This window comes from Coregonus lavaretus (assembly GCF_964263955.1).
Source record: "Coregonus lavaretus genome assembly, chromosome: 5".
NCBI lineage: Eukaryota > Metazoa > Chordata > Actinopteri > Salmoniformes > Salmonidae > Coregonus > Coregonus lavaretus.
In genome coordinates this window covers 65,937,773-65,965,340 of record NC_139992.1, presented here as the reverse complement: position 1 = coordinate 65,965,340, position 27,568 = coordinate 65,937,773, and the positions used below count along the sequence as shown (strand labels likewise).

The following is a 27,568-nucleotide window of genomic DNA, read 5'->3' as shown; positions in this document are numbered from 1 at the left end:
GAAGAAGCTTCTCAGTATTTTTAACTTGTTTGAAATCCTTTTGTATATGGAGGATAGTTAATCCTGCATAATATTGTTGTATGGTAAAAATCAAGGCAACCTTTGCTCTAGTGCCGCTGAGATTCTTAAATCCACATGGAAACAACTTCCTGTTTCTCGTGCTTTTTTGGTGATGTCATAAATGATTGTGCAAGCCAGGCCTCACTCTTTGTGTCTTTTATAACAGGCTACCTCTGTCTGTTACATAACACAACACAACTAATAATACCTCTCTTTCTCTTCCTCTCGTAGGTATGGCAAAATTGTATCAACAAAGGCGATCCTGGATAAGACGACAAACAAATGTAAAGGTGTGTATGGCTTCCTCTGTTTTTACTTTCAACAAGTCGTGACATAGTGGAGACATTCTGGAAACAGATCTAGACTTTTCACAAAATATGCACACAAATCAAGAAGTCATGCTCATATAACAACCCCCAGGCTTAAAGCAATAAAAACTCATCACATGCATCATTGAGAGGATACTGGATGTATGTATCACAATGACTAATTGTAAGCCAGGATAGCAGTGCAAAGGCTTTGGAGCTTCCAGTCTGTGATATGATGACACAGAGGACTTTTACCATAATCCTCCTAATGCTATTATACTAAAGACAATGGCCATGCTAAGGAATGAATGAAGAGCCTTGCTTAAGGCCCTCTTGACTCATGCAGTGGGTTTGGCAGCCCAGTACTGTCACAGTGCACTGGCTCGGCCTTGTTGAAGTCATTCAGTCATTCAACAGCTATGTGGCTCAGAGGGGCTGGGCTACTCAGGAAACAGACAGGCAGACAAACAGGCAGACAGGCAGACATACAGAGTCAGGCAGACAGGCAGGCAGGCAGAAAAACAGGCAGACAAACAGGCAGACAGGCAGGCAGGCAGGCAGACAGACAGACAGACAGACAGACAGACAGACAGACAGACAGACAGACAGACAGACAGACAGACAGACAGACAGACAGACAGACAGACAGACAGTCAGGCAGACAGGCAGAAAAACAGGCAGACAAACAGGCAGACAGGCAGACAGACAGACAGGCAGACAGTCAGGTAGGCAGGCAGATAGGCAAAAGGCTGCCACCACTTTGTGTTATTTTAGTCCTGGCCCTTTACTGATGGTCTGTCTGTTACCATGCATCGCGCTATGGGCGGATCCCCACACGAAGTGACAGCTCGTGCCCCTCCCTCTGGAGCGTGACACAAAGTCTTGGCTCCAGCTGCAGCCCTTGGCCCAACACCCTGTCCTGACTACTGAGGAGCACACTGACACGCAGCCCAGTCCAGCCAGCATGCACCTGAGAAGAAAAGAGCTTGGTCACTGTCCTGCTGGGGATTACTATACGCTAACTAATCACAGGTGGCGACTGAGAAACATCCTGTCATCTTGCATGCTGATTTTTACTTGGACTCGCAGCTTGCTTGAAGATACCTAAAAAACTCCCAAATCCCAACTTAAATGGCAAATGTTCATTTTCCTTTCATCTTCATGTCCTTAATAAAAACAAATATCTGAATGTTTCAGAGAATACTTTGTTTGTGCTGTTTATCACCAAGATCAAACTAGAATCTGTAAATAGATTCCACAGTGAGCAGCAGAGAGGTTGCTGTGTGCCTGTGAGATTGTTTGATGGTTAAATATAGCAACACAGAGTAGAGAGCAGGGAGGAACTGGACTGCAGATCTGACTCTAGCCTGGCCTGGCCTGGCCTGCATGTAGCCCCAGGGGACAATGAGCTGACCTGAGCCCTGGGCGTCATCACTGCAATCTGCAGCCTCAGCACTGTGCTCTGCTCCCCCGGCCTACTACACTACCTCACCACCAGTCACTGACTGACCACCATTATGGGCCACAGATACAGTAGATGGGGGTCAACCACACCACACAACATGGTGGCCTCTGGCATGGCCTCACTGTGGTGGGTGTCAAACACATCCTGTCACTTACTGCCTGCTGTAGATGTCAAGGTAGACCTGAGATTTAGTCTGCCTCCCAAATGGCACCCTATTCCCTATATTCCCATAGTGCTCTGGTACAAAGTAGTGCATTATGTAGGGAATAGGATGCCATTTGGGAGGCAGTCTAAGTCAAGATTTCACCACGGCTACACATTTGTATGCCCGTTATTGTTATACTGTTAAAGACGTCCTCCAGCGATTTGAGAACTTTTACTGTTGAAAAGCGATATCCCAAGTTTAAATACAGTAAAGTACACACACATTTTTTTTTTATAGCAAAATAGTTTCCTTTTTTTACAACTGCAAACTTCAAGGAGTAGGAGTTCTTATGGGAATATGTGATGTCATCGGCCTCCCCCTTGCTTGAGGAGCAATAGAGAACAAAAGAGAAAAGCTATACTACTAACAAAAGAGAAATGTTATACTACGTCAAATATGTGCAGATATGTGCACCCCGTCATTGCTCTCGCTCTTTCTCTCTCTCTCTCTCTGCTGTGCCCGCCCTGCAACCTCATTGGATAACGCTGGGCAGGCCTCTTGCTAGCTGTCACTCAAATGGCAAAGGCCTGAACCTCACTGGCTGGAACTCGAATTGCTAGGGGGCTGGCCCACATGGTCCAAGCTTGCAGTACTCAAAATGGTGCGCATAGCTTCCAGAAAACGGTCACTTTCAAACTAGGGATTTCGTGGCTAATTGAGGTAAGACAGTAAATCTGCTCATAGATTATGCATGTATGAACTACACATTGACACATCCAGCCCAAAGAGGTTTAATAAATACTTACTTAGTCGCCAAAGTACTGATCATTCTTTAATGGTGTTAACAACAGAAAATAACTATGAAATAGCTGAATGATGAATTAGGATGGTTGTGCATGGTGGTCTTTCCAGGTAGACTTTGTAACGCATACAGTAGGAAGTGTCTTGACTGGTGTGGTGTTCTGTCCCTCAGGTTACGGCTTTGTGGACTTCGACAGCCCTGCTGCAGCTCAGAAAGCCGTCACTGCCCTGAAGACCAGTGGGGTCCAAGCCCAGATGGCTAAGGTGAGGGTATGCTTCCAGTCTATTTATATTCTCACACACAAACAACTGACAATACACAGCCTTCAATGGATTTAGGTAGTCCATTTATAGGCAGCAAAAACCTGACCCAACCAGCATTACGTAGAGGGATAGGAATCTCCTTGCCAGGGGTGCATGTGTACCTCTCGAGTTGGTTTGCAGCCCCCCTGTTACTCTGTTGTCACTGTGCAGTAACATTAGCCCATAGGCAGTATGTGTGTGTGCATGTGTGTTTGTGCATGCGTGTGTGTGTGTGTGTGCTCTTGCGTTCGTGTATGTGTGCTTGCATATACACTATATAGTGCATTCGGAAAGTATTCAGACCCCTTCACCTTTTCCACATTTTGTTTTGTTACAGCCTTATTCTAAAATGAATTAAATTGCTTTTTTTCTCATCAATCTACACACAATACCCCATAATGACAAAGCAAAAACTGGTTTTTAGATATCTATATTTTTAAAAAATGAAATAAATAAATAATATTACATTTACATACGTATTCAGACCCTTTACTCAGTACTTTGTTGAAGCACCTTTGGCAGCGATTACAGCCTCGAGTCTTCTTGGGTATGACGCTACAAGCTTGGCACACCTGTATTTGGGGAGTTTCTCCCATTCTTCTCTGCAGATCCTCTCAAGCTCTGTCAGGTTGGATAGGGAGCGTCGCTGCACAGCTATTTTCAGGTCTCTCCAGAGATGTTCGATCGGGTTCAAGTCCGGGCTCTGGTTGGGCCACTCAAGGACATTCAACGATGTTAGGATGAAACAGTCAGAGGTCACCAAGTGCAACATAGCTTCAGCGTGTAAATCAGCTAGAAAGATGTGTCGGCATCGAGTAATTGTCTCTGGCCCCCTCCCAGTTAGGGGGAGTGACGAGCTCTACAGCAGAGTCTCAGCACTCAATCGCTGGTTGAAAACTGTTTTCTGCCCCTCCCAAAAGATAGAATTTGTAGATAATTGGCCCTCTTTCTGGGACTCACCCACAAACAGGACCAAGCCTGACCTGCTGAGGAGTGACGGACTCCATCCTAGCTGGAGGGGTGCTCTCATCTTATCTACCAACATAGATAGGGCTCTAACTCCTCTAGCCCCACAGTGAAATAGGGTGCAGGCCAGGCAGCAGGCTGTTAGCCAACCTGCCAGCTTAGTGGAGTCTGCCAATAGCATAGTCAGTGTAGTCAGCTCAGCCATACCCATTGAGACTGTGTCTGTGCCTCGACCTAGGTTGGGCAAAACTAAACATGGCGGTGTTCGCCTTAGCAATCTTATTAGGATAAAGACCTCCTCCATTCCTGCCATTATTGAAAGAGATCGTGATACCTCACATCTCAAAATAGGGTTACTTAATGTTAGATCCCTCACTTCAAAGGCAGTCATAGTCAATGAACTAATCACTGATCATAATCTTGATGTGATTGGCCTGACTGAAACATGGCTTAAGCCTGATGAATTTGCTGTGTTAAATGAGGCCTCACCTCCTGGTTACACTAGTGACCATATTCCCCGTGCATCCCGCAAAGGCGGAGGTGTTGCTAACATTTACGATAGCAAATTTCAATTTACAAAAAAAAAAATGGCGTTTTCGTCTTTTGAGCTTCTAGTCATGAAATCTATGCAGCCTACTCAATCACTTTTTATAGCTACTGTTTACAGGCCTCCTGGGCCATATACAGCGTTCCTCTCTGAGTTTCCTGAATTCCTATCAGACCTTGTAGTCATAGCAGATCATATTCTAATTTTTGGTGATTTTAATATTCACATGGAGAAGTCCACAGACCCACTCCAAAAGTCTTTCGGAGCCATCATCGACTCAGTGGGTTTTGTCCAACATGTCTCTGGACCTACTCACTGCCACAGTCATACTCTGGACCTAGTTTTGTCCCATGGAATAAATGTTGTAGATCTTAATGTTTTTCCACAAAATCCTGGACTATCGGACCACCATTTTATTACGTTTGCAATCGCAACAAATAATCTGCTCAGACCCCAACCAAGGAGCATCAAAAGTCGTGCTATAAATTCTCAGACAACACAAAAATTCCTTGATGCCCTTCCAGACTCCTTCTGCCTACCCAAGGACGTCAGAGGACAAAAATCAGTTAACCACTTAACTGAGGAACTCAATTTAACCTTGCGCAATACCCTAGATGCAGTTGCACCCCTAAAAACGAAAAACATTTGTCATAAGAAACTAGCTCCCTGGTATACAGAAAATACCCGAGCTTTGAAGCAAGCTTCCAGGAAATTGGAACGGAAATGGCGCCACACCAAACTGGAAGTCTTCCGACTAGCTTGGAAAGACAGTACCGTGCAGTACCGAAGAGCCCTCACTGCTGCTCGATCATCCTACTTTTCCAACTTAATCGAGGAAAATAAGAACAATCCAAAATTTCTTTTTGATACTGTTGCAAAGCTAACTAAAAAGCAGCATTCCCCAAGAGAGGATGGCTTTCACTTCAGCAGTAATAAATTCATGAACTTCTTTGAGGAAAAGATCATGAACATTAGAAAGCAAATTACGGACTCCTCTTTGAATCTGCGTATTCCTCCAGGGCTTAGCTGTCCTGGATCTGCACAGCTCTGCGAGGGCCTGGGATCGGGAGAGACACTTAAGTGTTTTAGTACTATATCTCTTGACACAATGATGAAAATAATCATGGCCTCTAAACCTTCAAGCTGCATACTGGATCCTATTCCTACTAAACTGCTGAAGGAGCTGCTTCCTGTGCTTGGCCCTCCTATGTTGAACATAATAAACAGCTCTCTATCCACCGGATGTGTACCAAACTCACTAAAAGTGGCAGTGATAAAGCCTCTCTTGAAAAAGCCAAACCTTGACCCGGAAAATATAAAAAACTATCGGCCTATATCGAATCTTCCATTCCTCTCAAAAATTTTAGAAAAAGCTGTTGCGCAGCAACTCACTGCCTTTCTGAAGACAAACAATGTATACGAAATGCTTCAGTCTGGTTTTAGACCCCATCATAGCACTGAGACTGCACTTGTGAAGGTGGTAAATTACCTTTTAATGGCGTCAGACCGAGGCTCTGCATCTGTCCTCGTGCTACTAGACCTTAGTGCTGCCTTTGACACCATCGATCACCACATTCTTTTGGAGAGACTGGAAACCCAAATTGGTCTACACGGACAAGTTCTGGCCTGGTTTAGATCTTACCTGTCGGAAAGATATCAGTTTGTCTCTGTGAATGGTCTGTCCTCCGACAAATCAACTGTACATTTCGGTGTTCCTCAAGGTTCCGTTTTAGGACCACTATTGTTTTCACTATATATTTTACCTCTTGGGGATGTTATTCGAAAACATAATGTTAACTTTCACTGCTATGCGGATGACACACAGCTGTACATTTCAATGAAACATGGTGAAGCCCCAAAATTGCCCTCGCTAGAAGCCTGTGTTTCAGACATAAGGAAGTGGATGGCTGAAAACTTTCTACTTTTAAACTCGGACAAAACAGAGATGCTTGTTCTAGGTCCCAAGAAACAAAGAGATCTTCTGTTAAATCTGACAATTCATCTTGATGGTTGTAAAGTCGTCTCAAATAAAACTGTGAAGGACCTCGGCGTTACTCTTGACCCTGATCTCTCTTTTGACGAACATATCAGGACTGTTTCAAGGACAGCTTTTTTCCATCTACGTAACATTGCAAAAATCAGAAATTTTCTGTCCAAAAATGATGCAGAAAAATTAATCCATGCATTTGTTACTTCTAGGTTAGACTACTGCAATGCTCTACTTTCCGGCTACCCGGATAAAGCACTAAATAAACTTCAGTTAGTGCTAAATACGGCTGCTAGAATCCTGACTAGAACCAAGAAATTTGATCATATTACTCCAGTGCTAGCTTCCCTACACTGGCTTCCTGTTAAGGCAAGGGCTGATTTCAAGGTTTTACTGTTAACCTATAAAGCGTTACATGGGCTTGCTCCTACCTATCTTTCCGAGTTGGTCCTGCCGTACATACCAATACGTACGCTACGGTCACAAGACGCAGGCCTCCTAATTGTCCCTAGAATTTCTAAGCAAACAGCGGGAGGCAGGGCTTTCTCCTATAGATCTCCATTTTTATGGAACAGTCTGCCTACCCATGTGAGAGACGCAGACTCGGTCTCAACCTTTAAGTCTTTACTGAAGACTTATCTCTTCAGTAGGTCATATGATTGAGTGTAGTCTGGCCCAGGAGTGTGAAGGTGAACGGAAAGGCTCTGGAGCAACGAACAGCCCTTGCTGTCTCTGCCAGGCCGGTTCCCCTCTCTCCACTGGGGTTCTCTGCCTCTAACCCTGTTACAGGGGCTGAGTCACTGGCTTGCTGGTGCTCTTTCATGCCGTCCCTAGGAGGGGTGCGTCACTTGAGTGGGTTGAGTTACTGACGTGATCTTCCTGTCTGGGTTGGCGCCCCCCCTTGGTTTGTGCTGTGGTGGAGACCTCTGTGGGCTATACTCGGCCTTGTCTCAGGATTGTAAGTTGGTGGTTGAGGATATCCCTCTAGTGGTGCGGGGGCTGTGCTTTGGCAGAGTGGGTGGGGTTATATCCTTCCTGTTTGGCCCTGTCCGGGGGTTTCTTCGGATGGGGCCACAGTGTCTCCGGACCGCTCCTGTCTCAGCCTCCAGTATTTATGCTGCAGTAGTTTATGTGTCGGGGGGCTGGGGTTAGTTGGTTATACCTGGAGTACTTCTCCTGTCTTATCCAGTGTCCTGTGTGAATTTAAGTATGCTCTCTCTAATTCTCTCGTTCTCTCTTTCTCTCTGAGAACCTGAGCCCTAGGACCATACGTCAGGACTACCGGGCATGCTGACACCTTGCTGTCCCCAGTCCGCCTGGCCTTGCTGCTATTCCAGTTTCAACTGTTCTGCCTGCGGTTACGAAACCCCTACCTGTCCCAGACCTGCTGTTTTCAACTCTTAATGATCGGCTATGAAAAGCCAACTGAGAGACCTGAGCCCTAGGACCATACGTCGGGACTACCGGCCGTGGTGACTCCTTGCTGTCCCCAGTCCGCCTGGCCTTGCTGCTATTCCAGTTTCAACTGTTCTGCCTGCGGTTATGGAACCCCTACCTGTCCCAGACCTGCTGTTTTCAACTCTTAATGATCGGCTATGAAAAGCCAACTGAGATTTATTCCTGATTATTATTTGACCATGCTTGTCACTTATGAACATTTTTGAACATCTTGGCATGGTTCTGTTATAACCTCCACCCGGCACAGCCAGAAGAGGACTGGCCACCCCTCATAGCCTGGTTCCTCTCTAGGTTTCTTCCTAGGTTTTGGCCTTTCTAGGGAGTTTTTCCTAGCCACCGTGCTTCTACACCTGCATTACTAGCTGTTTGGGGTTTTAGGCTGGGTTTCTGTACAGCACTTCGAGATATTAGCTGATGTACGAAGGGCTATATAAAATAAAATTGATTGATTGATTCAGAGACTTGTCCCAAAGCCACTCCTGCGTTGTGTTGGCTGTGTGCTTAGGGTCATTGTCCTGTTGGAATGTGAACCTTCACCACAGTCTGAGGTCCTGAGTGCTCTGGAGCAGGTTTTCATCAAAGATCTCTCTGTACTTTGCTCCGTTCATCTTTCCCTCGATCCTGACTAGTCTCCCAGTCCCTGCCGCTGAAAAACATCCCCACAGCATGATGCTGCCACCACCATGCTTCACCGTAGGGATGGTGCCAGGTTTCCTCCAGACATGACGCTTGGCATTCAGGCCAAATAATTCAATCATCAGACCAGAGAATTTTGTTTCTCATGGTCTAAAAATCCTTAAGATGCCTTTTGGCAAACTCCAAGCGGGCTGTCTTGTGCCTATTACTGAGGAGTGGCTTCCGTCTGGCCACTCTACCATAAAGGCCTGATTGGTGGAGTACTGCAGAGATGTTGTCCTTCTGGAAGGTTCTCCCATCTCCACAGAGGAACACCTCCCTGACCAAAGCCCTTCTCCCCCGATTGCTCCGTTTTGCCGGGCGGCCAGCTCTAGGAAGAGTCTTGGTGGTTCCTAACTTCTTCCATTTAAGAATGATGGAGGCCACTGTGTTCTTGGGGACCTTACATTTACATTTACATTTACGTCATTTAGCAGACGCTCTTATCCAGAGCGACTTACAAATTGGTGCATTCACCTTATAGCCAGTGGGATAACCACTTTACAATGTTTTTTTTCAATGCTGCAGAAATGTTTTGGTACCCTTCCCCAGATCTGTGCTTTGACACAATCCTGTGTCAGAGCTCTACTGACAATTCCTTCGACCTCATGGCTTGGTTTTTGCTTTGACATGCGCTGTCAACTGTGGGACCTTATATAGACAGGTGTGTGCCTTTCCAAATCATGTCCAATCAATTGAATTTACCACAGGTGGACTCCAATTAAGTTGTAGAAACATCTCAAGGATGATCAATGGAAACAGTATGCACCTGAGCTCACTACCGAGTTTCAAACTGCCCATGGAAGCAATGTCAGCACAAGAACTGTTCATCCGGAGCTTCATGAAATGGGTTTCCATGGCCGAGCAGCTGCACTCAAGCCTAAGATCACCATGTGCAATGCCAAGCGTTGGCTGGAGTGGTGTAAAGCTTGCCGCCATTGGACTCTGGAGTGATGAATCACGCTTCACTATCTGCCAGTCTGACGGACAAATCTGGGTTTGCCGGATGCCAGGAGAGCGCTACCTGCCCCAATGCATAGTGCCAACTGTAAAGTTTGGTGGAGGAGGAATAATGGTCTAGGGCTGTTTTACATGCTTCAGGCTAGGCCCCTTAGTTCCAGTGAAGGGAAATCTTAACGCTACAACATACAATGACATTCTAGACGATTCTGTGCTTCGAACTTTGTGGCAACAGTTCGGGGAAGGCCCTTTCTTGTTTCAGCATGACAATACAGAAATGTTTTGTCGAGATCGGTGTAGAAGAACTGGCCTGCACAGATCCCTGACCTCAACCCCATCTAACACCTTTGGGATGAATTAGAATGCTGACTGCGAGCCAGGCCCAACATCAGTGCCCGACCTCACTAATGCTCTTGTGGCTGAATGGAAGCAAGTCCCCGCAGCACATGTTCCAACATCTAGTGGAAAGCCTTCCCAGAAGAGTGGAGGCTGTTATTGCAGCAAAGGGGGACCAACTCCATATTAATGGCCATGATTTTGGAATTAGATGTTCGACGAGCAGGAGTCCACATACTTTTGGCCGTGTATGAAGGTTTGGCTTGGAAAGGTTTTTGTGAAAGTGTATCTGTGTGTGTGCCTACAGTCAACCTGTCAGCTGAGTGCTCACCCGCTTTGGAGGGGCTGCAGGAGTGAGTGGCACCGACAGGCAGACTTTGGGGTGGAGAGGACAGGCTGATGATACGCTGCGATGACAACAGGGTAACGTGCTGGAGAAGGAATCCTCTCTGGGGATGTGTGTCTAAGCCTCAGTAGGAGCAGAGAGGTCTCAGTGTCTCCTTTCTAAAGGAGGCTCATAGGGCAGTCAGTGGCTGCATCCCAAAATGGATTCCTATTCCCTATTTAGTGTAGCGCACAACATAGGGAATAGGGTGCCATTTGAGACGCAGCCAGTGTGTATTTTCTAAAGGAGGCTCATCTCGTCTGCTCAAAGGGCTCATTTACGCTAGCCTTGCCAACCGGACTCTCAAGCACAACCAACCAAGGCACAAATTGTTGGGAAATATACTTTCCTGTGTCCTCGCTCTACATCCAAAGATGATAGATGTAAATGTAAATGTACATTCTGTAGCTCAATTGGTAGAGCATGGCGCTTGTAACGCCAGGGTAGTGGGTTCGATCCCCGGGACCACCCATACCTAAAAATGTATGCACACATGACTGTAAGTCACTTTGGATAAAAGCGTCTGCTAAATGGCATATTATTATTATTATTATTATTATAAATGAACGGGGTTCCAGGTTTAGAAGGGCTGGTCTTAATGGGTTCAAAGTACAGCCTGGCACTGAGACAAGTTTGATCCCCTTGGCTTTAGGTGAAGGCTAGGCTGCTTTTTGACACAGTGCCGGAGTGGCGCAGTGGTCTAAGGCACTGCATCGCAGTGCTAACTGTGCCACTAGAGATCCTGGTTCGAATCCAGGCTCTGTCGCAGCCGGCCGCGACCGGGAGACTCATGGGCGGCGCACAATTGGCCCAGCGTCGTCCAGGGTAGGGGAGGGAATGGCCGGCAGGGATGTAGCTCAGTTGATAGAGCATGGCATTTGCAACGGCAGGGTTGTGGGTTCGATTCCCACGGGGGGCCAGTATAAAAAAAAATATATGTATTCACTAACTGTAAGTCGCTCTGGATAAGAGCGTCTGCTAAATGACTAAGATGTAAATGTATATTCATGTCTCACAGACTTTTCCGTAATTACTGGAAAATGATGTGCTTTCATAAACATATTTTCTTGTTTATAGTGTAAAGTAGTAAAGTGTTTAAATTAGATGAGCCATTCATTTCTCTCTCAAGATTCCTGGAAGTATTGCTGTGGAAATATGGAGGGAAAAAAGGGTCAAAGTAATGTGAAACTATGAATAAGACGAGGTGGTGAGATGGATATTAGTTTGAGAAGCATGAGTCATGAGCCTTGCATTTTGTGTGTAACCGAGCTTGGTGCAGCAGTACTCACTGAAGTCACACCAGCTTGTGTCACTTTAAAAAGGCCTGACTAACTAGACTGCCTGTAATGAAAGGGCTATGATCAGCATATGTGTAGCTAGTTTGCCCTGTTATATAATGTCCTTTGAAATTCCTATGTGTGGACTGAGGTGGACTGAGCTCAGTAAGGCATTCTACTGCAACAGTTTTGAGGCCAGTTTCTGGTGGGAGTCAATTGGGCAGAGATTTCACATTGTTGGTCTTCAAAGGGGCAGCAGGGGCTGTAATAACTTTGAACAATGTAGTTTACATTCTTGGACAGAAGAAAGGGAAGTAAATAATTGGAGGTTGTCATGGCAACTCGGCAAGTTACATTTGTGGAAATCAGGCCTGTAAAGCCTAAACAAGAATCCTAGAAATTAAATTCCCCCGTGAATCTCTGCAGCTTCTTGACATGCCTCCGTTCACCTATTTAACTTTTAATTAAAATAAAGCTGTTTTGTAGGGCATGCCTAAGTTTAATATAGGAATTGTTCAAGGTAAAGGTCATTAAAAAGTTTGAGCCTTTTCAGTTAATGTTTTCTCATTATTACCAGGGCTTGCTTGGGCTTAATGGACTCTCCAAACAAAGGTCCTTTTTCCAGAAAGTGTTTTCTCTCTGCCTGGGCACCATTCAAAAGGCATTCACTCATTATTATTTCAAAGGCAAGTCAGCATAAGGGTTTCCTGTTGAAAATGTTCTCCTAATGGTATTCTCATGGATTAATCCCACTCAGATAGGTTCCTTTTCCTAGATGCATGCATTCTTATATTCTCACATTCTAACATGTTGCAGAAGGAATCCAATATCATTGAATGATACAAATAACGTCATTAATAATGTGTGCATAAACTTGCTTTGGGATTGACTAGTAAACAGATCTACTTCCCTACTTATTTTGGACATAAACAGATGACAGTAGTAATAACCTTGTGCTCTAAGCACACCATTTGGAGGGACTCCCTCTCAGGTTAGACAAGCAAACCCTCCTCTCCACCCCACCCCACCCCACCCCACCCCACCCCCATCCCCTCCCATCAGCCGCCACTGGCCCTCTGTGAGCACGCCTCAGTCACATGACTTCTAATGACTGACTGTTTTGCTGTTGACCCCATTCACTGCTGCACAAACAGATGTCTTATCTCGCTGCCAAATTTTGGTCCCTGCGTTTTAAGAGCCACTCCACACGCACAGGAAGGCTTTTTTCTCTCTAATTTCTCTCAGATGATGACAGAATTAGGAGTTAGTCTGGGTTTATATTAAGAGAACTCCTATTCGGGATGACTCACGGGTAAACCATGTGGTAATTATCCTACACTCAACCCCTTCCTTTGATCCATTGAATACATTACTAGTAAAATTCCCTGTGGAATGCAGGTTGTGTGTTGACTGCCTGGGTTAGTTTGATTTCCCATCTATCTATTCCCTACTTCCTATGTTTTAACACATAATGTAGGCAGCCTGCTATCTGAATGGATATATGTGGCCTATTCGATATGACATTTTTAAAGCCCATTTAACTGTATGAATGCTTCACCATTACCCTTTAGATAAGCCATAAAGCGTAAAATGGTAAGGCAGTCTTTTTGCCCTTGAATATAATTAGTGTGTGTGTGTGTGTGTGTGTGTGTGGTTTGGTTTTACTATACTTGTGGGGACCAGAAGTCCATTCATAATAATAGCAAAACAAGGAAAATTCGGACAAGTGGGGACATTTCACCGGTCCCCACAAGGAAGAAGGCTTTTTTTAAGCTTAGGGGTTAGGTTTAGGGTTAGAATTAGGGTTAGGGGTTATGTTTAGGGTTAGGGGTTAGTTTTAGGGTTTTGGGCTTAAGGTTAGGGTTAGGTTTAGGGTTAAGGGTTAGGGAAATTTGGAGTTTGAATGGGATTTTTTGGGGTGTCCCCACAAGGATAGTAAAACAAACGTGTGTGTTTGTGTGGTGAACAGGGAGGAGTGTTGCTGACTCCTCTTTCCGTTCCAGAGAGCTCTTTAGAGTTATTCGAGCAGCACACACACATACACTCTGAGTCCTGGTGCTGCTGAGTGCTGAAACACACCCTTCCTCTATCCATCCATCTCTCCCTTACCTCCTCACCAACCCCTCTGATTCAACACATTTTCTGGGTGCTGCTATGCTCTGCTGTTATTTTCTGTGTGGGGCCAATTCATTGTTCCTAATAGTTGGATGTTGATTTTTCTATCAGCGTATTACTTTAGTAATCCAATCCAGTGTGTTAGGCTGGCTCTGAATGCAGCAGGACGCTGATGAATATTAATGGTGAGCGGCTGCTCCCCGGGGACCCGTAACTGTGTCTTATGTTTCTGCTGATGCTATTGAAATACAGGAAGAAATCAGCTGATGTGGGTCTCAACCAAGCATGGGCTGCATGCAAATCACTACTCATCACTATTCATGGTGACCCTTTATTAGCAGGCAGACAAAGACGGCAAAGCGGGAGAGAGACATCATGGCCAGGGTTATCCCAATCACAGCAGTCAGAGAGATCTCAGAGTGTGTATCCAAAATGGCACCCTATTCCCTAGCTGCTTTTAGCAACGCTGGTGTATTTACACTAGCGTTGCTCGCAATTGCGTTGCAAAACAACTGAACAGTCCGCGGGAAACCAGAAGATTTCAACTTACTGTGCCAGTGGGCTGGACTGTTGGTCAATTAAAACGGGGGGAATTTGAAACAAACTATCTAAAGGAGTGGTCACCAATGCGATGTCCAAGGCATTCCTAGTCGATCACCAAACATTTCTTTAAAGAACTTAACGATAAAGCATTTCGCGCTGATGGAGGTATGTGCACTTGATTCAGCAGCCATAGCGCCGGGAAGGCAAAGTGTTCCCATTTTGAACCATTTCATGTGACTGAAGGTAGAACTCCACCTACCCGGCAGGCCCAGAGAGCAAATCAAGTGCAACTATAGGCCAACCGCTGGCCAATCAGATAGCTCAGATCACCATGTGTACACAGTTTCCTCGAGCCGTAGACTGTAAAAAGAAACCTTGACACACCTTGGCACAGCAAAGTTGATGCTGTAATACTTCCAAACTTTTTAAACCATGACTAGAGAGAGACAACAAATACAGCAAAGAGCTGCTCTTTTTATGAGAAGGTTCATGTTTAAGTTGTTATTCAGCACTGTCAACACTTTGTTCAACATTTTTATAAGCCATAAAATCCACGTTCTCCCTACTTTCATTTACGCTACAACCAGCACTGCAGCTGCAATGAATGAGAATAGCAAAGTGTTCCGATAAGCTTGCGTTGTTATTATTATCGGCTTGTGTCTTTTTTAATATCGAGGAATATTTCACTTTCTCTGGTCACAGGAGTAACAACATGAATTGGTGCATGAGGCAGAAATAATGCAGTGTGACTTGAGTTTCGCCATCAGCTGGAAGACTGTGTCCCCGTTTCTCAGCGGAGGAAGGGAGGGAGAGTGGAGGGACGGTGAGTCGGCTGAGAGGCAGCCTCACTGCTGCTCCCTCCCTCCCCTCAGACTGACCATCAGATGCAGGCCATCAGTCCAGTAAAAAAAAAGCTAATTATTATGCTCACTCAGCTGTGCCTCACAAGTAATACAACAAATGGTCTATTACCAGTGTGATCATATACCACATTTCAAAATGGTTTGAGAACAACATTGACAGGGCAATTCAAGCATAGCCAATATGCAGTGATAATGTATTGGGCCTATAGCCTACTGCACAAACCTCATTGCTACAGAACAGTTTTTAATTGGTTAATGTTGCATAGGCTTAATATGTTTTTTAAGTCACGTTTAAAAAAACAAACATCTGTGCGGTAGATCTCGGCTTGCATTTAGAGTCAGAAAGTGATCTTGACTCAGAAAAGGTTGGTGACCACTGATCTAAAGGAAAGTATTATTAAACAGACTTTCCAAACGTGGATCTGTTGTAGACCCACTTCCACTCTGCTTACCATGTCAAAATTAGTCACCCACAAGTATTTCATTTTTTGGTGCACATACAATATGGCGCACGTGCAGGATTGAGGTAAGCAGAGAGGAATGGAAAGTCTGTTTAATAATACTAATAATAACTTCTGGCTTCCCTCAATTGCGAGCAACGCTAGTGTAAATACACCAGCGTTGCTAAAAGCAGCTACCTATTTCCTCTACAGTGCACTACTTTTTGAGCCATATGGGCCCTGGTCAAAAGTAGTGCACTACTTTTTGAGCCCTATGGGCCCTGGTCTAAAGTAGTGCACTAAAATGAATGCAATTTGGGACTCGGACAGGGAGGAGGAATTATTCATAAATATGACTATGTAAGCAGTTCTGGTGATATCTGGATAAACTACATTGAAACAGAATCAAAATCCTCCCTCATACCTGCCATGCCTGAAACTGAAATGAATGCCAATAAAGAGATTTAGTTGGAATGTTTGAGATGTTGGTGTTTTTCCAGGTGTGTCAAGGTGGTTCCTAAGTGTCAGTAACACCTTAATGTTTCCTGTCTTTTATCACCACGCAGCAACAAGAACAAGACCCCACCAACCTGTATATCTCCAACCTGCCGCTGTCGATGGACGAGCAGGAGCTGGAGAACATGCTGAAACCCTTTGGCCAGGTCATCTCTACCCGGATACTGAGGGACTCCAATGGAGCCAGTAGAGGAGTGGGCTTTGCAAGGTCAGCCTCTGTCCTACTGTGCTCAAAAGGAAGTTGTTCTATTCTATTCTAAATGACGACGTCCTGTAGTAGTAGAATGAACAGGAGCCACAACCCAACATTCATGAATTACTTTTTTATCCACATGACAGAAATTGATAGCGTGAGTGGCAGTCTGTTTGCGCTATCATGCCAACTCCTTGTCACTCATTGTTATGCAAATTTATTTTGGGCTTGGCAAGGACAGCAATGGAGTTTACAAGTGCACAAACAGATCTGAGATCAGGCTAAACATTTATATCACATAATCAAAATTCCCAACAATACATGGCTTCCCACTGGGCACAGACGTCAATTCAATGTATATTCTACGTTGGTTCAATGTAATTTCATTGAAATGACGTGAAAACACGTTGATTCAACTAGTGTGTGCCCATTGGGTTGATTATAGCCCATTCGTTTGCAATAAAGAGTTATTGTATTTCCACTTATTTTAATTCAGTTTTTCACCAGAGAGGTTGAGTGAACACAGTGTGGTTAGCTGTTGATTCTAGGGGACGACAAAGGTTTAATGCAAGGGCTCCGGTGGTGCTGGAGAGAAAGCGAGAGAGTGAGAGAGAGAGAGAGAGAGAGATAAAGAGAGAGCGATAAAGAGAGAGAAAAGGAACTAAGGGAGAGATCATGCATTCTGTTGAAGAACAGTTTTATAATAACGAGGGTGTAATTATAGTGTTAATGTGGGCCTCCTCCTTTCAAGCTCGCATAACAGGACACTAGACTAACCTGAAAGGGTTTGATTCAAATTAGCAACACTATTTATGGATCATAGGAATGTCTGTCTATGAGATGGTGTGTTGTCAAGTCACTGCCTACATGCATGTTCCCCCAGATCCAGACAAAATATATCTTTACTATATCAAATATATTAATATATATTAACCTCAAGTGCACTCTAAGACCTGCCAACTAAGATAAAAGTCCAGTATATTGATTTTTAAAATAAACTACGTCTTAAACATAAAGCACTGAAGGATGCCACTGTGTGATTCTGCAGTATATATCATGGAATTGATTTAACTTGATTTAACCTGCATATTTCAGGATGGAGTCGACAGATAAATGTGATGCAGTTATCTCTCACTTCAACGGGAAGTTTATTAAGACACCACCTGGAGTTCCTGGTAAGAGACCGATTTCTACAAATCAATTATGTTCACTCTTTGAGCAGCAGCACTGCTCTCAAGTGATAGCTATTTTATTAAACAGCTTCAAATTACAGTAAATTATGGATTGCCTATTGGTTCATTGGGATGAGAACCAATACATTGAGTGGTCAGGCAGCGAGTGGTCAAGCAGCTGATCTGTGGTCCCTCCATAAGACTGCACTAGCACTAAGAGGCAGAGTGCAGAGCTGCCTTGTGTGGCCAGAGAGCTGCCTGCCTTCTTTCCCACTCTAAGCTATTTAATTGGATTATTTGACTCAAATAGTGTCCTCTGGCCCTGCCGCCATTAGGAGAGGATGGGGATTACAGGGCCACAGCTGCCAAATGTGATGTCTGTGTTTCCCAGCCGGGCGTCTTAAAGCCCACTCCCAAGCTCAGCAAGAGCTGGCCGCCTGATTGACAGTACAGTAAGCAATGCAGACAGCACCATGCATACTATAGTAGTGTTTGTGAAGCCCCTCTCTCTCTGTCTCTCTCTCTCCAGCGCCACTGGAGCCCTTGCTGTGTAAGTTTGCTGACGGCGGGCAGAAAAAGAGGCAAAGCCAGAATAAATTTCTGCAAAACAGCCGTCCGTGGCCTAGAGACTGCGATGCTAGATTGGTGAGTGCTGCTGCCCTCTCGTTTCAGCATTCATTTTGGATGGAGTGGGATTACTGGACATGGAAGAGCACATCTATAGGAGGCATTCTGGTTCCAGTTTTAATGAACATGGTTAAATCTTATACCAAAAACTGACAGATTTATGAGGTGTTAATACAGTAGTTAGTCCACAGGTGTCAAGGGGAGAATTGTTTGTGTGTGTAGGTTGCCTCAGGGTATGGGTTAGCTCGTCTCATTAGGTTAGCTCGTGTCATTAGGTTAGCTCGTCTCATTAGGTTAGCTCATCTCATTTTAGCTCTTGTTATTTTGTATGTCCCCAGGCTGGAATGACCCTCACATATGACCCCACCACAGCTGCTATGCAAAATGGGTAAGAAGAGCCACCGCAACAAATCCATAGTGTGTTCCTATTATCTTATAGGACTTTATAAACAGTTGAATTTCCCTCTACAGATTTTATGTGTCGCCATACAGCATCGGAAACAGGATGATCGCTCAAACGTCCATGTCTCCATATATCTCACCTGTCTCCACGTACCAGGTTGGCATCTACCTCATTCAATTTAAATGGATAGATGGGTTTGCATGACTTTGAATAGCATTACTATTATATACACCCATAATACACATTTTCCCATAACTGACCAGGTCCGTTTGTATTTATGAATCTTTTATGACTCTTATCTTGGAGTGCTCTCTTTTGAGGTTTGTGGTTGGGGATATGAGAGGTCACTATGGGCTTTCTCAGAGCTGTGTTCCAAATGGCACCTTCAAATCAAATTTTATTTTGTCTCATACGGCGAATACAACAGGTGTAGACTTTACCGTGAAATGCTTACTTACGAGCCCTTTAGCAGAGTGAACAGTCTATGGCTTGGGTGGCCGGGGTCTTTGACAATTTTCCGGCCCTTCCTCTGACACTGCCTAGTATAGAGGTCCTGCGTCCCAAATGGCACCCTGTGCTCTATATGGTGCACTATTTTTGACCAGGGCGCTGTTCAAAATGTGTGCGCTATATAGGGAATAGGCTGCCATTTGGGACGCAGTCCTGTAGTGCTGAGCCAAACACAGAGGCGTGTGAGCTCCTGAAATAGCTCCCTCCCTGTGCCTGCCCTGTGCTAGGATATTTACAGAGTGTATGTGTGATGTTCCAGGTACAGAATCCCTCCTGGGTTACTCACCAGCCCTACATCATGCAGCATCCAGTAAGACCAAATAAACTACCTTTCTCTTGCCGTCCTTTACTCCACTGCCTCTTTTTCGCATCATCTCCTCCTTTTCTTTCCTCCCTCACTTTGGAACGTCATGTTTCTCCTCTCCTTCTTTCCTTTCCTCCTTATCTCTTCTGTTCTTTCTTACTCTGGTCAGATGCATAGATCAGCTGTTCCCTTCGCTTTTTGTTGTTTCGAAAAGAGGAGAAACAGGGATGTGAAAAGGGAGATGGAGGGTAGTGATGCCACACATACAGTACAGTGTGTGACTGGGCTGTCTGGGATTTACTGGCACTACAGAAAACCTACAGAAATACTAGCACCAGGATGCTTGGCTCTCTTGGTGATGCTCACCACAAGCACTCACCACACGACAAGTTGGAAACGCTTCAAACATCTTGTGTTTGATGACTGATTCCATTTGTATTTCCTAACAGATGGTTGGGAGCTGAGTAAATATTGCTCTGTAATAAAGTATTTCCCATTTTTACAAGGAAATAGTGGTTCCCAATGGATGTTTTTACAAATACTTCTCCCCATGTGCCTCTAGCCTTTTCAGTGTTAATCAGCCAAGATTGTCAGTGTCTGCGTTCCAAATGGCACCCAATTCCCTATAAAGTGCCCTACTTTTGACCAGAGGAATATGGGCCCTGATCAAATGTAGTCCACTGTACATGGAATAGGGTGCCATTTGGGATGCATCCAGTGACTTCTAAAACCAGTGTGGCCAGCTACCTTGTAATGTGGATATAGGATATGAAGTCTGACACACTGAGCTCAGTTGATCTCCCTCTCAGTCTGAAACCCAACACAGGGCAAGCCCTCGTGGAATGATAAATGATACATGAAGGAAAAGGGTTCAATCTAGGTATTATTGTAACCCTCTCCAGCCTCCACCTGTCTGCCCTGTCTAGTGCCAGAGACTCAACAGGACAGTTGCATCCCCAATGGCACCCTATTCCCTTTATAGGGCACAACTTTTGACCAGGTTCCATAGGGCTCTGGTCAAAAGTAGTGCACTACATAGGAAATAGGGTGCCATTTAGGAAGCAACTAAAGTCTGTCCTTCTTTCTCTCTTCCCCTTTCTCTCACTCCTCCTGTTTCTGTCATTTAGATATTTTGCGTGGTAATCGTGGATTTGTATTGTATTTACTTGTTATAAGTTACAAAAAAATATAGGATCTATGGACGTCTGTATGCCTCTGCTACCCTCTGCTGCTCTGCTCATCCTCACATTCTCTGTCCCAGGGAGCGGTGATATCGCCCTCTATGGACCATACTATGTCACTACAGCCTACATCCATGATGAGCCCTCTCACTCACCAGATGAGTCACCTCTCCATGGGTAGCACAGGAACGGTGAGTGGGAACGGTCAAGGGGTCAAATACGTCAACACTGGGTTCATGTATTGTATAATTAAAGCAAGGGCCATACCGTATGTATCAAGCATCTCAGAGTAGGAGTGCTGATTTAAGATCCGTTTGGGCTTTTAGATCACAATGAATAAGATTACATGGACCTGATCCTAGACCAGGGCTCCTACTCTCAGACGCTTGATAGATACGGCCCCAGATGTACATTTGATGTTGGGATCTGTTTTGGTTATCGTCTTGAAGTTGAATTTAAGATGGATTTATACTTACACAGTTCTGTCCTTCTTTGTGCAGTATATGGCTGCAAACTCTATGCAAGGAGCCTATATTCCCCAGTATGCACACATGCAGACGGCAAATGTTCCAGTGGAGGTTTGTGATTAACTTACTATTTATAAAGAACCTTATGTATAAGATTATAGCTATAAGATTTTAGCTCTACTTACTACTTGGTTGTTTATAGACGCTAGGTAAGAGAGGTCATTCACATAGATAACCATTGATGTATTTATAGATGCTAAACTGCTGCTGAGCGTTATCCAGTCTTAATTTTCCTTCCAGGATAACAGTCAGCAACAACAGGTGGAGTCATCCGGTGATCATTCCCCTTACACCTACCAACAAACCAAGTAATACGGAGGTACAGTCAGTGTGGGATCTTTGTCTTATATCGTGAATGGTGTGCGTCTCAAATGGCACCCTATTCCCTATATAGTGCCCTTGTGCACATAGTGCTCTGGTCAGAATTCTACAGAAGTGGTGCAAATTGCAGCCCCAAAAAAACGATTTTAAAAAACAGTTTAGTCTTCAAACTTTAGGACATTTATTTACATAATGATATGTTCTAATTCAATCCAAGGCAATAACATATTGTTAAATGAATGTAGTACAAAGTCATTGTTTATAAAACTATTTATATTAAGAGGTGGCTGTCCCAAACCCTGACTATAAAGCAATTCATGATTTTTATTTTATTTTTCACACTATTATTTTAATAGAACATCTTGAGTTGTTCTATTATTACATTTAAAGATGCTGATCTAATTAGTAGTTTTGTTTATTTTTAAACATGTACAAAAAATGCCGTCCCACCTTTTGATGTCACTACCAAAACACACACATTCAAATACTGTAGAATGAATGTACCTTAAGCCACACCCCTACAAACATCAACAAGTGATGGGATTGCACCCCTCTCCAGCATGGCCACATGGTGAGTAGTCTGTCTGCAAAGATTTTGGAGAAGTGTCACTACCGAACATCTAATATATCAAGTATGGTTTTGGGACTAAAATATATGTTTGCTGGGATGTACATCTGTCCAAATGAAAGATAGCCAGCCATATGTTAGCTATGGGGATTCTTTAAAGTCCAAAATCAGCCAAACCAAAATGGTCACAACCGAAACAATTGACACCATAGAGATATATAGAGGTCTCATCTTTATATCTGTGCCATTATGTGACAGCATGGGCAGCGGCATTGAGATTATCTCCATTTAAAGTTGCATACGCCAGGCTCTACCAACTGAGCTGAGGACCACCATGTGGGTAGTGGACTTGTGCACACTTCAGGAAAAAGTGTAGAGTGTTGAGATGCATAGTCAGCAGGGTGCTCCAACTCTCTTAGAGCCCAAACATTGACATCTATTTGGCCAAAACATAGAGGTCTTTAATGTGCTATACTGTACTGTACAGTGTTTCCCCTAGGATTTTTTTCAGCGGTGGTGGCAAAGTTAGCATAGGGATGGGGGGGGCCCTCCTAGAGGCCCTCCTCTTGGCAGCAGTTTTAAAGTAACTGCCCAGTGTATGACCTATAATTACTTACAATATGAAAGCTACTTTTCTGTGTTGGAATGGTGTAGTGTTGTCACTATAGCAGAATTTTTACTTCGATACCAGGTTTAGCATCACGATACTCGATACCATCACAATACTCAATACCAAAACAATACCAAAAAGATACCACGGCCCAAACAAAGTCACAGAATGGCACTTGATCCAGACAGATAAACTCAGCTATTGCTCTGTTCAATCGTTGGGCATCTTTTGAGTTCAATGTCATGACATATGGAATGTCTTACGTCGACATTTTTCAGAGACAGCCATGTATGCATTAATGAATCCATTATACAATCATACAATCAATTCGACTTTGTTTTTACCAATCTAACTACATAACAACATAATGGTAATCATTTATTTGAATGGTAAATCTCTATTGATAAACTGGGTAAATCAAGATGTAGGCTAGGCCTATTCACAATACAGGTGAATGCATATTCAATAGGAGTGTGTGCTTGTTTTGGCTGATTTCATGGGGCTACAGATGAAAAGCAATCTGTTTCCCTTCCATTTGAGACTTATTGTATTGTACTGATCAACAACATTTGCATAGAAGTAGCTTATTTTATAAAAGTGTGCACTGTCTCTTTAACCACTAATGACGTCATTCACAAGGCAAGAGGGGGAGGCCCGTCAGAGTTATATTCACACACAGTCAGTTCGCTTAGGCAATAGATAATATTTGGGAGAGACATGAGAGAGAGTCTGATTAAGTGAATGAATAAAGTTTTGATGGCAATCAGCATATTTTGCGTTATGGTATCACAAACAACTGTAGCTCAGTTGGTAGAGCATGGCGCTTGCAACGACAGGGTTGTGGGTTCGTTTCCCACGGGGGGCCAGTATGAAAATGTATGCACTCACTAACTGTAAGTCGCTCTGGATAAGAGTGTCTGCTAAATAACTAAAATGTAAATGTAATGTTAGCTTCAGCTGTAAGCTAGCAAGGAAAGTTAGCCTAGAAAGCCCACGCCCAACGATCACTCCATTGAAAATGAATCGGGCTCAGTTGTTTCATCGCCCCCAACGTGTCATGTGGAATGCACTGTAAGTGGACCAGGCACGGTGCGCTCGCGGTATAAGGGGGACATCGGCTGCGCTGATAGATAGACTTGATCCGTGAGACACTGACAGAAGTACCGAAAGTAACAACAAGTTGTCCTGTCCCCTTAGCAGAAAAACACCCCCAAAACATAATGTTTCCACCTCCATGTTTGACGGTGGGGATGATGTTCTTGGGGTCATAGGCAGCATTCCTCCTCCTCCAAACACGTTGAGTTGATGCCAAAGAGCTTGATTTTGGTCTCATCTGACCACAACACTTTCACCCAGTTCTCCTCTGAATCATTCAGATGTTCATTGGCAAACTTCAGACGGCCCTGTATATGTGCTTTCTTGAGCAGGGGGACCTTGCGGGCGCTGCAGGATTTCAGTCCTTCACGGCGTAGTGTGTTACCAATTGTTTTCTTGGTGACTATGGTCCCAGCTGCCTTGAGATCATTGACAAGATCCTTCCGTGTAGTTCTGGGCTGAGGGAGATTGACAGTTCTTTTGTGTTTCTTCCATTTGCGAATAATCGCACCAACTATTGTCACCTTCTCATCAACCTGCGAAAATACTATTTTGTTAATTTGGTATGCAAATACAATTTTTAAAATGTATCTGTAATTGAAGGTTAATCAAAAGTATCATTACTGTGCTTGGTTCTCCCTTTATTGCAACCTTTTAACTAGGTTTCGGTAGTGACACATTTAGCGGGGTGGTAAGGAATTCAGGTGAACAATTATATATTATTATTTAATCGTGTGAGTAGTATACATGTCTACCTGGCATATTTTGTAAGACATCTGTGCTGAAAGTTTGGGAAAAATAGGATACAAACGTGCCCAATTTGCACAACTTCTGTAGAATGACCCATATATATGGTGCCATTTGGGACAGAGCCATGGAAGGGGCCATGGTCCCCAGCCTGTATGGTTGTGGGTAGATGTTTCATATGATAAAAATATACTTAGTACCAGAGTTTAACCCATCTGACTGTCTTGGTTGTGTTCTCTCAGGTGTGGTAGGAGCCCAGAAGAAAGAGTTGTATGACAGCTGAAATAATCATGGCTTCCTCTGATGATGGATCGTGCTTTAAGGATTTATCACCATTTTGCACAGGTTCTGCAATTATTTCCTTTTGTTTGTGATAAGAAAAACAAGTGAGACTATTTTGTTATAAGTTCCATGAGGTGCAAATAAGTGATTCATTTAATCAAAGGATACTATAATTCTAAAAAAAAGAAAAGAAAAAAAAGTTTTATTTTAATAAAGAAGGAAAGTTTATTTTTTACCACGGATTGTCACATGGATGCAAAAACCTATAGCGGATCATGTGACTTGTTGTTTAAGGTGCATGATAGTAAAGATGTCTTTTGTTAATATTGTTTATGATTTACATTTTGTTTTTCTCTTATTTTGTACTGAAATAGATTTTTCTGAAGATTTATTAGCCAGACATCTTAAATGATGTTTGGTGCTTGCTGTGTGAGTGTTGCTATGGTGAAGTGTTAAATGTTTCTTCTTGTAAAGTGATTTATCTTAGTGGTCTAGACTGATCTTTTGCCTTAAAGATTTCCGTACAGTAGCTGTATAGGCAACTTCCAAGGCTAGAAATGAGCAAGAAATGTTGAGAGTTATTGCCTTGTAAATCAGCTAAATAGGGCTTTTCCTTTGGATATAGCTAATAAAATCTGCTGTGTTTACAGATGTAGGATCTTAATTTGATCACCCTGTTGCCAGAGAACTTTCCTGCAATGTAGGACATTTTAAACTTGTGGTGTATTTGAGGTTTAAAAAGGCTTCTGAAGTTTGTAACTTTCACTTTATAATTTCAGACTTGATTTTCCCTTACGAAAAATATATTAACCACTATAAAAATGTCCATTGATTATAATCCACATACTAATTCACATTTCCTGTTGCTGCAGGATTATTTTCCTGCTGTAGCAAACTGGCTCAAATTAAGATCCTACATCTGTATGTGTTTTGCTTTTCCCCTCTAAAAACTAATCTGAAGTAGAAGTTTTTGAGAAAAAAAATGTTTAGAGTGAAATGACCCTCTGAATCTGATGATGGTTTTAATAGGATGTAATGTTTGTATTATCTGTGGGCCTTAAAGGTCTCTGGTTGTTGAATGTGGTAGATATCCTGCTGAATGATCACATTTTGAATCTTGCCTTTTAATTACTTGGTGTTGTAGATTAGCCTAAAATGAACTTCTTGGGGTGGGGATGGAATAAGGGAGGGCGTGGTTGTCTTTTTCGGGGATGTTGTTGTTCTCTGTCAGCTTGGCAGGATGTTTCTTTTTCACTTTCAGTTGAAATGCAAAAAGGCAAACTTGGATTTATTATTGTGCAAAAAAACGATCAAAGGCTTCCAGTACAACATAGGAAAAAGTTAAATGGAGTTTGAGTTGGGGAAAACTGATATTAATATGTAGATTTTATTGCACCTAGCTCTTTGGTAGGAAACAAACAAGCTCGGCACTTCCAATTATAGTTTACTTCACCAAAGAACTGTGAGCTTGTAAATTGAGGAAAGTGTCATTTCTCTCTCACAAGGATGTAATTGACTTTTTGCCAGACTAGATTGCAGTTTGGAGAATGTGCCTTTTTTGTACATTTACTTTCAGTTTTCATAGGTTTTATGAAAGTATGGACACAAACAAGCATGAAAGACGATTTGGATCCAACAAATGCCACAAGCTGATTTCATCACTACAGAAAAATGGAAAATGCAATGTTAGAAATACAAATAAACCAGGAAAGAAGGCAGTTTGAAACTATGAAATTACAAAAAATTACAATAATAATCTGTTTTGACTTTGTGCAACAGATAATGTTATTGCTAAAAGTTTGATTATTTTTTATTCTAGTAGATTTGAACAGGCTTTATGATTGAGTTGTCTTCCAGAAGACTGTGTTCTGGCCTGATGGTCGGTCAGAATGACCAGTTATCTACCTCAGAGTTTCCTTTCTCCTCTGTATTGGGCCGGGTTAGCAGGTCCAGCCTGCCCTTCCAGACCAAATGCCATGCTCAGGAGCTGGCCATATACACTTGTTTTCATTCAGGTTGTTTTTAATACTTTTTGATTTTCTTCACACACAAAAAAAACAATTATGATATATTATTATAATCATTTTGAGGACAATTGTGCGTTGAGCGTGTTTTAGTTGTGTTCAGACATTCAGTTTCATAGTTTCAAAAGTAGAACTGCTGCTTTCATCACAAGAGATTCCAGAGGCTAATAAAAGTGGTTGAAGACAAATAAAAGCTAAAGCTGAAAGTGGTATTTCCTGGATCTGTGACATCTCCTGAGAACATTTGCTTTGTCAGTCCAGACAGACTTGCAGCAGCATTTCCTCTGCAGTTAGCTTGAGTTGAGTTACCAATGTAAAGGGCCAATGTGACTATACTTGAGATTTCTGTGTAATGCCTGAGAGTGATAACTAATTCTGTCGAGTGCTTGTGAGGGTTATGCTGCTAGTAATGTCTGAACCAAGTGCCATACTGCGTCTGGGTCAAGATTTGGAAAGGTTCATAAAGAAAGAAATGCTCATTTAATTAACCATCGTGTTAAACAGTCATTAAGTTATATAGAAAATTAATAATTTATGAAGAAATAAGTTTTGTACAGATCGTTTGAAGAAATAAAAGATTTTCATCGAGATATCTATATGAGAGTTAATTTTTTATTTTGTTTTACATGTGCCACATTTCCCAGTGGTAACTTATATGTCCAGTTTAAGGAAACCATCCTCTGTGTTTTTGTTTTATAGTGTTTGTTAAAGCCAAAAATATTTTCAGTAGATTGTTACTAAAGCTTTATTTCTGTTCATTTCTTTGACATTTTTTGAATAAAAACTTCAATTGGACTTGTTCTGTGTTCTGTTGGTGTGGGAGGGAAGAGATCTCATTATATTGATATCTGACT

General features: G+C 43.1%; 1 protein-coding gene across 9 annotated transcripts in view; it reads left to right on the top strand.

Moving 5' to 3' along the window:
* LOC311130048 (RNA-binding motif, single-stranded-interacting protein 1-like) overlaps positions 1–24,867 on the top strand; it is a 55,765-nt gene extending 30,898 nt beyond the window's left edge. For 3 of the 9 annotated variants that reach the window (XM_084162673.1, XM_084162675.1, XM_084162677.1), the window contains exons 3-14: positions 292–350; positions 2,952–3,043; positions 16,201–16,358; positions 17,439–17,518; positions 18,045–18,160; positions 18,481–18,530; positions 18,614–18,701; positions 19,315–19,365; positions 20,621–20,731; positions 21,041–21,118; positions 21,308–21,386; positions 24,651–24,867. In XM_084162673.1, the coding sequence (XP_084018799.1) occupies positions 292–350; positions 2,952–3,043; positions 16,201–16,358; positions 17,439–17,518; positions 18,045–18,160; positions 18,481–18,530; positions 18,614–18,701; positions 19,315–19,365; positions 20,621–20,731; positions 21,041–21,118; positions 21,308–21,379 (955 nt within the window). In that variant the 3' untranslated portion in view covers positions 21,380–21,386; positions 24,651–24,867. Of the gene's footprint in view, positions 1–291; positions 351–2,951; positions 3,050–16,200; positions 16,359–17,438; positions 17,519–18,044; positions 18,161–18,480; positions 18,531–18,613; positions 18,702–19,314; positions 19,366–20,620; positions 20,732–21,040; positions 21,119–21,307; positions 21,387–24,650 lie in introns of all 9 variants that reach the window. The other 6 variants (XM_084162672.1, XM_084162674.1, XM_084162676.1 and 3 more) reach the window with 4 other exon arrangements.
* Positions 24,868–27,568: the final 2,701 nt, after the last annotated feature.